Source organism: Orcinus orca, chromosome 11, assembly GCF_937001465.1.
Source record: "Orcinus orca chromosome 11, mOrcOrc1.1, whole genome shotgun sequence".
NCBI lineage: Eukaryota > Metazoa > Chordata > Mammalia > Artiodactyla > Delphinidae > Orcinus > Orcinus orca.
The window spans coordinates 11,447,930-11,461,595 of record NC_064569.1 but is presented as its reverse complement, the minus strand read 5'-3'; the positions used below and the strand labels follow the sequence as shown (position 1 = coordinate 11,461,595).

The 13,666-nt window shown below is 36.6% G+C and overlaps 2 protein-coding genes across 5 annotated transcripts in view; one reads left to right on the top strand and one right to left on the bottom strand.

Moving 5' to 3' along the window:
• PLBD1 (phospholipase B domain containing 1) overlaps positions 1 to 941 on the top strand; it is a 68,253-nt gene extending 67,312 nt beyond the window's left edge. Inside the window, exon 11 of the mRNA XM_049693873.1 lies at positions 674 to 941. Within this exon, the coding sequence (XP_049549830.1) occupies positions 674 to 841 (168 nt within the window). The 3' untranslated portion in view covers positions 842 to 941. The remainder of the gene's footprint in view (positions 1 to 673) is intronic.
• A 700-nt stretch (positions 942 to 1,641) lies between these two features.
• ATF7IP (activating transcription factor 7 interacting protein) overlaps positions 1,642 to 13,666 on the bottom strand; it is a 127,940-nt gene continuing 115,915 nt past the window's right edge. For all 4 annotated transcript variants that reach the window (XM_033408147.2, XM_049693868.1, XM_004281125.4 and 1 more), the window contains exons 11-15: positions 13,266 to 13,344; positions 11,528 to 11,683; positions 9,176 to 9,358; positions 7,446 to 7,558; positions 1,642 to 6,261 (exon numbers count right to left, since the gene is read on the bottom strand). In XM_033408147.2, coding sequence (XP_033264038.1) covers positions 5,839 to 6,261; positions 7,446 to 7,558; positions 9,176 to 9,358; positions 11,528 to 11,683; positions 13,266 to 13,344 — 954 coding nt within the window. In that variant the 3' untranslated portion in view covers positions 1,642 to 5,838. The remainder of the gene's footprint in view (positions 6,262 to 7,445; positions 7,559 to 9,175; positions 9,359 to 11,527; positions 11,684 to 13,265; positions 13,345 to 13,666) is intronic.

Here is a 13,666-nt window from a genome sequence, read left to right as displayed (position 1 = left end):
CCAAGCCAAGCTTCCATCTGCCAAGTTTTACTTTCTTCAGGAGACAAGAGCCTGCCAATTTTTCATCAGAAAAGTCTCTGTTGAAGCATATACTTTAAAAATATCATTTCTCTTGAGCCATTTTGAATATGAGGAAAACCAGAAGTTATGAGACGTTTCCTGCTTTCCCCTCTAGGCTTAAGATCTGCTGCTACCCAATGTTCAAGTGTTTTTAAGAACCACGGACCTCACTTTTCATCGAGTTCCTTCTACTTTAAAACTCGTTAGTGCCCTGATTCATAACAACTTTTACTGAGGAATTAATCTATTCTAGGCACTGCTTCAAGTATTTGCTCTCATTAATCCTTATGACAACTCTTCTATGAAGCAGAGTTTTTTACAAATGAGAAAACGGAGTCAAAATACGTTTTGGAGCTAGAATTCCAAACATGAGTAACCTGATTCCAGATCTCACACTTTTGGCGGTTCGTTTAACACACTTCTACTAGTCAGTGCACATTTGAATGCCAGATAGATGCAGAAGAACGTTATTGTGGAAGCCTGTAAGATTTCACTTTAAGGGGAGCTAATATTGTGACTTTGGACGAGGAGCAGGAACGACAAGTACAGCAGGGATGTAGTCTAGCTTTTGCCCAGCGGTTTCCTAAAATGTCCCCCTCTCCTCTCTTTGCAGGTGGCAGATATCCACCTGGCGTCCGCGTACACAGCCTATGCCATTAGTGGGCCCACAGTACAAGGTGGCCTCCCTGTTTTTCACTGGAGCCGTTTCAACAAAACTCTCCATGAGGGCATGCCAGAGGCCTACAACTTTGATTTTATTACCATGAAACCAATTCTGTAACTTGACATGAAATGGAGGGAGATGAGATACAAAGGGCACTATTTTAACTACGTTTTCCCATTCAAACTTAGTCTTAAAATAGATTCAATCCAGTCTATCACTTTCATTTTTCACTGCCAATTTTGTCATGTTTAAAACAAGCTTTTACTATAGGGTGGAGCACCGTAGAAGAAAACATTACATACGATGAACGACAATACCGTTTTAGCGCACAAGCTTATACACAAGAAAGTATGGTAGAAGCTGCTCCCTCGCTCACCAAAATCCATTCTCTGCTTTTAAGCCTGGCCCCGCAGACCACACCTCCCAGGCTGCCCTGGGCAGCTGTGCCACGTGGCGGAGTTCTCGCGAGTGGACTTTTTCCAGGCCTGGCCCCTAACAGCCTGTACTGCTCATGCTGTTTCCCCTTCTCCCAGCTGGATGTGCTTGATGACAGAGCTCTAGGGGGTGGTGGGACCTGCAATAGGAATACTCCAATAGTGTTCTTTTTCTGGTCATTAGGAAGCAACAGCTGAGTCTTTTTCTGGCGCAGGATAGGCACATAATACAGCAAACTTTAATGTTGTCTCCCATTAGTTAAAAGCAGCATATCTAATCTGGGAGCAACTCTGCATAACAAACTTTTCTTTCAAAGCTGGAGAACTATATGTGGTTTGAGTACCGTGGTACTGTCAAGTTAAGTTAAACGAGCCATACTGAACGGTGTAACAGTGACTCTCAACAAGGTGAAAGACTCCCAAAAGAAAAAGCAAAGAAACACAAGGGCTGAGAATAATCAGAATGAATCAGAGTACACAGGATGTGAAAAACCCAGCAGTTTATTTCAAAGTATAAATTTCAGGCTTGCTGAACAAAACCCCACTACAGTTAACACGTATACAGACAACACTCTACTGTACATTTAAAAAAGAAAAACCCCACAAAAACCTTCAAAACCTAATAAAAATAGGGCAACTTGCTATAGCCCAGTTTCTATTAGACATTAAGAAGGTCTTACATTGTCTTATTATTTACACTTTCAACTGCAATAAAGAAAAATCAGGATGCAAGTTTACTACAAAGGAATTATTTTTATATTTAAATTTGAAATGGTTGATAAAACACTAAAGCCAGGATTTCCCAAAAGGTGTTTGATTGCCCAGTTACCTTATTTACAAACAAAATTTTTTTAAAAGATGGCAATTAAATATAAATGATGGGTATTAACTGACTCTACAAATAAAAAAAAATGAAAACCTTATTTAGCATGATAAAATAATTTGACCAGAAGACAAAGCATGTATTTGTATCATCCTATTCCTCCCCACTGGCTGGCTCAAGGGGAATAAGTTTTAGGAATTGGATAAACCTGCCGCACTAACAAAACACCTTATAGGAATTGTTCTAATCTTTTTCTTTTTTTTGTCCCAAAATTTTAAAAAAGGGGAGGGAGCCTCATTTGCCCAGTAAATAGTAAGGCAGGCAGAATCATACATTGGTTTTAGATAGAGTTATTTTCAATAATCTAATACTGGGACATGGTATTTCTGGAAATTAAAATAAAACAGGCCAATGATAAAGCTAAAGTAATGAATAAATCATAGGATACTGAAATAGCCCAAGAAGGAAAGTCCCGGAGAACACTTGGAAGTGTTTGCCGTAACCTACTGTGCTAAGATCACAGTGTATAAAGGTGAGAGAGGAGGATACCACAGGCATTATTTTCTTAATCTTGTACAGTACTGGAAAATTCGCAGAATAAGACAAAAGTGTATGCAGTATTAACACCTTGCTGCATAAATGATCATTTTGAAAGTGTAAGCAAAAGAGCAAGCAACAAAAAAAAACTACGTTAACACTTAATCCAATATAGCAAGAGAACTGTATGGTGCGGCCCACCTAAGGAGTTCTGCTGACAGGTGGTCCTAAGATTCCAAGCTCCTTGCTTTAGGTCATTTTTTTCAATTAAACCTTTCATTTACTATCTGGCAATGGGGGTCAGGAGAGTGGGGAACACCTCTCTGTGAGGCAAATGGTATCCCAATAAACACTCACTTCTCAAGGAAGAAAGCTGTACTCTTCACTTCTCTCATAAACTTCTACTGTGTTAAACAGCACACAGTTTTCTGCATATTTTAAAAAGTGAGTCCAGAGAAATAGAGGGATATAGTTACCTCATAAAGTTACCTGTTAACAACAGATGTCTTTGTATGTAATTTATAAATTTACTGGCAAGAGCATAATTTTAAAATGTGAGGCTTACACTTAAAACAGGGTGAAGATTACTCTGACAAAGTGCAAAGTAGAGAGTAACAAACATCACAATTACCTTTAAATGTCATATAAACATCCTATATTTCAGGCGGAAGTATCAGAAGTTTCCAGGATTTCCAATAAGGCAATACTTACACAAGTATTGTCAGGCTAAAAAGGTAGCAAACTTGCATTCCCAAAATGGGATTATCAAGTTTATTTATAACACTCTGTGAAAAGATATTGTGAAATAAAAAAAGGTACCATGGAGTGTGAACTGCTATTAAAAAAATCTGTAACCAGTAGCTATTTCTAGTTGAGTCCTCCATTCTCTGTCCCCAAAGAAACAAACCAAACAAAAAGAAAGTACTCCTCAACATGAAAACCTGCCCCAAATAAAAGCCTAGAGTTCTAGCCTAGCACCCATAAGTAACTCCAATATAGCTGCTGCCTATAAATCCCATGGCAGGCTAACTGAAGGAGACCATCTCATAATATCTTTTCCCTCAAATAATCACAATTTCTCTTTGTACCTTCCCTCCACCACCTGTAATAAAGTTTTATTTTACTGTAGAAAATCTATTTTTAGGGTTACTATTTAAGTATTTTTTTTCTCTGACAGAAATGACACAATATAGGCTAAAATAATATTTTCATTCTACTGGGCTTTCTTCACCTGATTATATAATGCTATGAAAGCTTTAAAAAAAAAAAAAGGATTAGTAAATATAAATAAAAAACGTTCACCAAGGGCACCTTTCTAGGCTAGGTAAGCAAATTATTATCAAGTGACCACAAAACCGGTCAATAAAGAACAATTTCGAACGTGGGCTTTCTATTCTGTAGACAGGAATGATCTTGAACACATAATTAATACTGCAACCATTGCAGGTAAAAACATATATACATGCAGATATAAGATAGGTGCTCACACACATCTAGAAGATCATCAATTTCTCCCTTTAAAGTTTCATTGGCATGACATTGGCAACTTCTTTACCATCATCATTAGTACTAGAATGAGTAACGTCTACATAGTTGGTTGGCAAATACAATTAGTGGAAACTTTAATTCTTATTGTGGTCTCATTTTCTGAAAGCAAAAGGAAGATTTTGGATTTACTTTTGGCAATCTGTAGGCTTTCTTCAGCATCAATCAGACTTCACACCCAACACAACAGTACACTGACCGGTAAAAGTCTCTAAAGAGTTTCTTTACAACTAGAATGCTTCCTTATTACAAGCCACCGAAGTTGCAAACAAAGCAGCATTAATATTGAAGCCATAGCTCCTGCTTATAATTCCAGGAAAAATTAATGACTGACTTATTTAAGAAGGTAGGAGTATGAATTCAAATATGATATGGGAAGATGACTGGAAAATTTGTTTCACAAACTCCACAAATTCCTTTCCACGTATGGCCAACCACGCTCTCACCCCCCAAATTACACCACCTCTCCTGTCTTAAGCTATCTACACTCAAACATGTACCTGATACCACGTATAGCTGGCACTCATAATGAAAATCCATGACCTAAGCTGAACTTGATTAAAACTTTGAAGAATAACAGAGAAGCACAGAAGTTATATCTAATTGTTACATAAAATGACTCCAAAGGATATACTTTAAAAATCCTATCCAAAGCTGACATACAGTAAATCAGACAAAACTTAGCACCATCAAAACAAAGTTAAAAGATTAAGACAGGAAGAATGACAGGAGAATAAAGAAGAAACGGAGCTTTCCCTTTGATAGTTTACTCACTGTATTTTGTGAATTTTACTATTTACTTCCTTTGAAAGAATACTATGCTTTGGGTGATAAGGTAAACTAGAATTGCTTTCATCATCTCTAGAACCTTGTGCAACATAGATACCAAAATATATTTGAAGGAAAATTTTCTTACACAACGTGGTGCAAAAATAAAAAGCATTTATATTCTTGGAAGAAAAGAGCAAGTCAAATTTTTGGAGTTAAATGTAGTGATGTCACTGATGAGACTATTTATAAAAGGCTTGGTCTAAAATTTACTTGAGGGAGATGTGCTACATTTGGTGGAGATAAAGGAGAAATGAGGGTGAAAGGCTGTCAGGGAAGAGTAAATAATAATGGACAAACGGCCCTGTTTACTTTTGTCGTTAATCTTTAAGGCACAAAATAAATGGAAAAACCAGATTAGAAAAGGGAGGGCCCATTGCAGATCTTTTTCATCTAACTGACAACCCAGAAGAGACAAAAGAAAAGATGAACAGATCCTTTCCTGTGTTCAAATTAACCTATTTTAAACTATTTAACCATTTTGCTTTTTATTTTTTCTTTGGGTTCCATTTAGATTCAGTTTAAATCATTTATCTATGAACCTACAGATCTCTGAGAAGCAGAATCATGCCAGATACATACCTCAAATCCTTTGATCTACTTACTTCACACTGGAAGAGAGGTAAATTTGAGAATGAAAATGGGAGATTCCACTGCAATAAACATATAAATACAGAAAAGCACAAACACCCACACATATACCCCAGCCTCAGAACTAAAGCAAGGTGCAATTTACATTTCAAAACCTTGAAGCGTGAATTGTTCAGGAAAAGATTCTGCTTTATGGGCTGAGTTTATTCTGATTATAAACAAATGTAATGTATATACACATCTGTCCAAGAAATCTTGCACAGTGTGGATTTTACAATGGGTATCATGCACAAGATTAAAGCGAGACCCAAATGTGGAACTTTTGAAGAAAGAGGAAGAGATAAAGGCCCCAAGGTTTAACTGCTCTGGGAAGAAGAGATCACATCCGTTGACTGAGGATCACAGAAAGGTCCGAAACGTCCATAAATATCCTTGGCTCGTACTGCAAAGTAGTATTTGCTTCCAGATACAAACTGGGTGAGAGTGCATGCCATGGGCAAGGGAAGCGCCTTTACTTCTCCAATCTTCTTCCACTGGGAGGGCACAGTGGCACTGGGCTCCTCATGGTAAGCGTACAGATGGTAGCTGTCGACGGCGGCACAGCTTCTGTCCACCTCGAGGACGCTCCAGGACAGCACAATGCCGTTTTGACTCTGCACCCGGGCTAACTTCAAGTGCGGCTTCTGAGGTGGAGATGTGCTGGCGGCCTCTGGGGGCAGGCGCTGCGGCTGCGGGGCTTCTGGTAAGGGCGCCGGGTGCACAGGGCGTGAGGGGGGCTCCTGGAGGAGGAAGAGGCACGCCAGTTTATAATGGCCACAAAGAGGGCCGCTGCTGAAGGGAGAGCACAGCACCCTAGAGAACATTTAGAGGGGCTTCACCTTACACCAAGAACCCTGGGAGACACCAGACCCCATGCCATTTCTGGCAAGTTCTAGTTGATGATTTGTAACCAGTAACGCCCCGCACGATGAGAGCTAAGGCTCCTCCCACTCTACGTCTGAGGTCTAAAATACTGAGTTTTCCTTGGGAAACAAAAGCCCTTGCTGATGGAGCATCATCTTGATAAAAACTGAAATAAGCATCTACTTCTAACAAAATAATTTATGATTTGATGATCTGTACTACAGATACTTATTTTAATATAACATAACATTTTTAAATAACATGTGTGGCAGTCTATCATGTAAAATTTGAGTATCAACTCTACTTTCATTTTCAAACTGCTTTCCCATATAAAGACAGCAGCGTATTCTCATAAGTAAGCGCATTTAACGCTGAATGTATATTTTTTTTCCCTTGGTCAGCACAAAAAAGGTGACATTTATATTGGACTGTGAAAGACAGAATTTAGAAATGTAGAAATAGTCACAGACCTTTCTGCCAGTAGGTAAAAGCATGAGCAAGAGCATGGGGATAGGCAAGTGAGGGGATTTATGGGCAAAAACAAGTATTAACTTTTATTTAGATATCGGGTATGTGAAGAAGAACATACACATTTGGAAAGGTAAGTTAAGGCCAGATGACGAAAATGTATGAGGTATGACCTTGGGTTGGTTACTCAACCCCTCTGTACATTAGCGGCCATACCTATAATAAAGGTATTAAATAAAAACTAAAGTTAGAACGTGAAAAGATACTTTTTAAAATATCCTTTTTAATACTCCAAAATGCTCTTTTTAATTTAACCATGAGTTTAAAATGGTCTATTTCACTTTGCATGCCCCAGATGTGGACTATACACTGTTCACGACCACAAGCAGACTCAGTAATCCTCAACCATCATTCCCTACAAACATTTGCTCACAATGGTAAGGTCTATTTTCTTCAATAAACTTCTGCTGGAGACACAGAAGATCTGTCATTTCCTTTTGATATAACCAGTTTAAAGAAAAAGGTACCAACTGCAATGATATTTGACGGCTTTACAGGTGAGAATTTTGTGAAACCAAGCATCCACACTTACAGTATGCACTTGTGGTGGTCGGTGATGCACTGTGAGCTGAGGTCCTGTTGATCCCAGGGTTAATCCATTGTTTACAACGTATGTAGTTGCTTGAGGCACTCGAACTGTAACACCTATAAAAGAAAATTCAGTGACAAAATTAGAATTCTATTCCAAATTTGGTAGAACACTGAATTAAACATTTAAAGTCAGTAAAGTGATGTTTTTAAAATTCAAAAGGAAAAATATTTCTATTTTTCCATAAGTCTATACTCAGCTAAAGTATTATTTGAGCATGAGGATAAAGAAACTCTCACATATGCGAGCTACCAAAATAAAATCTACCTCTGTGAACTTTTCCTCAAGTAGCCACTGTAGGATATATGCTCCCCAAACGAGAGAGGAAATCAAGAAAGAGGAGAACAGGAGACTTAGTGGACAGGAGAGAAATAAATGCCGTCCCTACCAAAAGGACTATAACCGAAAATCCTAGGACGCTGAAGCACTGGAGCTGTAGACCTGTACAAGGCAAACAGGTCGGAATGGAGCAGTGTGACTCTAAGGAGAGCGAGCTTGAAGCTGTCTTCACAGAGATCGCTGCCGCCTCCAGGACAGGGACGTTACCCTCGCCTTGCGTTAATGAGGTTCCTCTTCCTTTCCATGCCCTGCTGATCAGCTGAGGATACTCATTTCATCCAACAGAAAACTCTTCTGACATACATCAGGGCAACAAACGCAGAAAATGTAGAAGCCACCCATGCCTCAACCATATTCCTGCCGTATATTCAGTACCACCATGTACCCTGACTGGGGTGCGCCCAGTTTCCCAGAATTCATTCATGACACAGTTGACTGATCTCCCCAGAGAAAGCTCTTGTAAACTTGAGAAAGCTGAAGCCAGAATGTGAACCAAAGACTCTGCTTAGTTTATTTTCTCCTAGAAGCCATCACCTAATAATGGCATTACTGAAGTTTCTTTAAACAGCTGGATTTGCCCTTGCTATTAAATTTTGCAAAACTAAATATTTTTAGTGATACATATATAGATTGCAGAACCATACAGAAAAACAGAAAATAAGTAAGGATGATGGTTACCTCTGATAGAAAGGGAGAGGGATGCAATTAAAGGCGGGCATATAGTAGACTTTTGGATACTGATAAAGCTCTTTCTTAGGCTGGTGGGGAGTTCATACGTGGTTCATTTTGCCATTTTTCTTTAAATTTTAAATATATCTTTTACAGAAACTTGTTTGTATGATATATTTTACTACTAAAAATATATATATATATTTTTTTCCATTTATATACACATACATATACATATGGAAATTACAAGTTACCTTTAACATTTTCCCATCTTTTATTTCTCAGCCACTTTCCATACCTTTAAGACTCTCTCATTGGAGGCTATCTTTTACCATTATCTCCATCTGGGCTAAGTCACAATTGATCATTCCCACTTTAACTAGGCAAGGTGTCTCTTAATAGAGTACAGACCAACATCAAATAGGGTACTGTGATAGTACAGGCCATAAGTAATTAAATTGAAGACAACACCCAGAACACATATCAGATAATATACAAGTCCAATTTTTCTGGTTAACTCTCCCAAGGGAAGAAAAATGAATTAATAATAGTTTTAATATGATATTTAGCACTTTTTGCTAAATCTAATGTCAATATAAGCTACTCCAGCTAAGTGCTAAAGAACTACGTGTAACTTGGAGCCATATACAGGAAGAGTCTCTTACTATTTTGGGGATTGACCTGCCGAACAGCAGGAGCCTGCATAACAGTTCCTCGCAGGGAAGCCTGAGCTGGTGGTGCGGGGAGAGCTGTATAAACCACTTGATGGTTTGCAGGAGCTCTTGGTACAGGGAGCCTCGTGGTCACCTGAGTTACTGGACGATGCGTTACATTCACGGTGGTTGGAGCTAATGAAAAGCAGAAAAATATATTAAAAATGCAGTAAATGTTATGCTAAGTAAACAGTATTAAATGATAATTAACTTTATACAAAATCTGATTTACTATAATAAAGAGAACTAGAGACAAACGACTCCTTTTGTAATCGTGAAAGGTAAGAATGACAGGGCCAATCAAAATTAATACTACTACAATCCAAGCTTCAGAAGAAAAGAGTACCTCAACCAGGTCCAACGCCCTTCCTACTCTACTCTAGTTTAACTAGATTAAATAAGCAAGTGAAGATGAAGAAAGTGTTTAGACCTTGAGAGTATGATCTTATAGGAGTGATTTAAAAGTAAATTTTCCCTTCCTCAGTGTTAAATTATTCTTAGCAGAGTGGAACTTTCGGCCCTCCAGGCCTTCTACCGATGGGTATAAATCCAAGAGAGTTACTCTGTGTTCCCACAGTTTAAAAAAACTGGCTATTATAATTGACATTTTCTTCAGATGAGCCAAACCATTTCTTACTCAAAACAATAAAACACCCATTAAAATACAGGCTTCTTCCTTCTCTACTGTGGCATTCCTCCTAATTTATGTTCCAGAGAGCATTAATGCCTTGAGTGATATTAACACATATTTATCAAAATATGAGTCCTAGATGTTCACTGACAGCATAGAAATACAGTAATGATTTCAGGAGTTAACAGTTTCTTGTTAATAACTCAATTTCATTTTATAAATGACCACATATTAACTATATAATAAAAATCAATAATAAATATACTTTCATATGGAAAAATGGGCTCTATAATAAAATAAATTTGGAGGTAAACACTGGATATAATAAAGAGACTGCTTAGTCTTTACATATCCTAACTTTCAACGTGAGTCTTTCAAAAGCGGAAAAAAGTAAAGTATACAAGGAGGAATACTTATCTCTTCATCTCCTTATTCCCCATTTTACTATCTGTATTGTTCATGAGTTTGCATAATGACATTTCCTTCTAAATTATCTAAATTAGGTGACTGTCATTTTAATTTATGTCACTGGATCAAATTCCATGTGAGCTCAATGTATACCTTAATGAGAAGAGTGCTTATATAAGCATTTTGCAGATAAATCTCTTAAGCAATAGGCTATTTTTTGAAGAAGACAACCTGTCTTGATTGGCTTCTAAACAGATTAGGAGACACAGGCGACATCTTGATGTCTGATTTATAGTTTCTTGAGAGGTAGCAGGTAAAATATTAGTGGTTCTGACAGTAGTGTTAGGCCAGTTAAAACTATTTCTAGTTAAGAATCATTTAAAAATTCTTGTTTGATCAGTCAATTATAACTTCTTGGTTATAATCAGAATGAATCATTACACTCATCCCTTCCAGAGAAACTATATTCATTTCTGCTGTTTACAGTGGCAAAGACATATATAATTGAACTCTTCTTTATAACTATTCTGTATCAGTGCAGCTACTTGAGACTGTCCACGAAATTAAGTTATACTGCATTCAAAAACATACATTGCCTTCAAAGTAACAATGAGGACTATTCTTAATCTTCTGTCTAATCTTTTTTTAAAATACTTTATAGTTTTTATAACTTATTACTAACATAATTAGGGTTAAAATCCAATTCATCTCAAGGGAATGAGAAGACAAGCCACAGACTGGGACAAAATATCTGCAAAAGACATATTTGATAAAAGACTATTATCCGAAACATACAAAGAACTCCTAAAAATCAACAATAAGAAAATGAACAACACGATTAAAAAGTGGACAAAGAATCTGAACAGCACCTCACTAAAGAAGATAACAGATGGCAAACAAGCACACGAAAAGATACTCAACATAACATGTCATTAGGGAGATGCAAATGAAATACCAATGAGATTCCACTACACCTATTAGAATGGTGAAAATCTAAAACACTGACAATACCAAATGCTGGATGTGGAGCAACAGTTCCTCACACTCATTGCTGGCAGAAATGCAAAATGGTACAGCCACTCTGGAAGACACTTTGGCAGTGTCTCACGAAACCAAACATATTCTTCCCGTATGATCCAGCAATCACGCTCATTGGTATTTACCTAAATGAGCTAATTTTCTGTCTAATCTTTCCATTCAATTTCATAGTCATATTTCACTGCAGGCAAAACTAAAGTTTCAGCGTAGTGATTCAGCATATTTACCTGTAGGTAGTAAGTGTATGGTTGTCTGAGATGGTCCACTTGTTGGCACCCCAGATGGCTGAAGAGGTGGTGCTGGCTGGATGGGTTGCAGTGGTCGAGATATAGGCTGAGAAGAGCTCATGGTTGACACAGGAGTGTGATTTATCTTTTTAGGGTCTGTTAATTATAAGTGAGACAATATGATTATTGATAGAAAAAAATTAGAAATACAAGTTTATCCTTGCCATTCAGTCACATTTACCCCTAAGAGAACAATTTCTTTGTATTTTAATTAAGTGTACTTTTGCCAATTTGAAAACCAAGTCAGGACCTTAAACAATTCACTGTTGGCTCTATCACAGATTCTAATTCACATTTAAAGAAAACACAGTTTTACTTTTTTTTTTTTTTTTTAACGAAAGAATCCTACTTCTAACTCAATACAACAAATTTAAGGCTTTAGCAACTGCTACTTTAATACTTGAGTGTTGATGAAGAACAATGCACTTTAGATGGGAGAATTTAAGTAACACTCAGTGGTGGGGCAATGGAAAGAGACTCCAAGAGGCAGGGGTGATAGAAAGGGAACTGACAGGAGCACTGATAACAAACTTTGCTTACTCTACTTTTTTATCTAGAACCAGCCTTACCTGTGTCTTCTCAAAAATAACCTGTATTTATTTTTGTGCTCTAGGAAATTCCTTCCATTAAGATTTCTCTATTAAAATAAATAGTAAAAGCAATACAGAAAATCTGAAACTTTTAAACAATAATCAGACGGGCATGAATTCCAACCCTGACAAATGATGGCACAAATCTTCCAATTTTACATCAGTTTTATACAAAAAAAAAAAAAATTGACTTTAATGTCACATAATGAATTGTATAGCTAATTAATTTTGTTTTCCTAAAACCAACTTAAGTATCTTATTTCCTAAAACGTAATTTTTAAAAATCTTTAGTTTTAAAAAAAATTTAATGTCTTTAAGGTAAAATAATTAGCACCTGATCCTATTAGATTTTCCACATGTATTATATAATTACCACCACAAAGTTTTACAAATATGTCTGTGAACAGTTATTCTCAAATAAGTTTGAGAAATACTTTATAGCTTGAATCATTCTTGGAGATTTACACTGTAAATTAGCATAGCAAAGGCTCGGAGAAATCTGTATTAAGGAAAAAATCCATATAATTTTAACTCAGCATTTTCCAAGCATATTTAACCATGAACTTTTATCACAGAACACCTATTAACACTGTGGAAGAATAACTGGGAATATTGGTTAATATCTAACCAATATAATTTCTAAATATTATAACTCAGAATAATATTGAGAATTCTGGGTGTGCATGGTTTTTAACATTACTTTCATTTAACATCTACATTAAAACACACACACACATGGAAAAAACATTTAATTTAAAGTCAAAAGACTTGGGTTTAATTTGCACTCTGAATCTATCCTCAACTCTAAAATGAGCAGTATAGGGTTATTGTAAGGATCAAGTGAAATAACATATAAAAGGAGAGGTGTTCCACAAGTCAAATATTCTCCTAGTTGCTCTGTTTTCCTTTATGCCTTGTTCATATACATTCAAGATTTGATTTCTATTTTTTAATTCTAATCTTAAAAACCCTCTTTCTAAAAAGGACACAAATAACGGGGTAGAGATCTGTATTCACTGAATATAATGGATTAAGAGAGAAAAATGGTATCAAAGCATTCCTTAGTAGGATTACTTATATTTAAGTACCTTGTGAAGCTCCACTCTCTTCATCATCCATTGTCAGATCAATGACCCCACCTAAATCGTTGCCTGTGGCTTTTCCACTCTGAAAAAAACAAAACATCTGCATTTTGCAAAGAAAACTCTGGCAGACATAAGGAAAATAAAATAATACTGAGGGGAAACAAGGATAATGCACAGCCTGCTTCAATTTGGACACCTAATGGCTTCACCTGAAGAAGGAGTGTTTGTCAGATAAATGACCCAAGGATACTCATGAGCTAAATATGTGCCACATAAAAAATAACTTTGAAATCCTTTCACAATAAATTTTTTTTTTAAATTACACTGTCAATTGCATAGAGCTATTAAAGTGACGATCAAGTGTGTTAAGTGATTAAATGTAAACAATTCATTTTCTTTTAAAA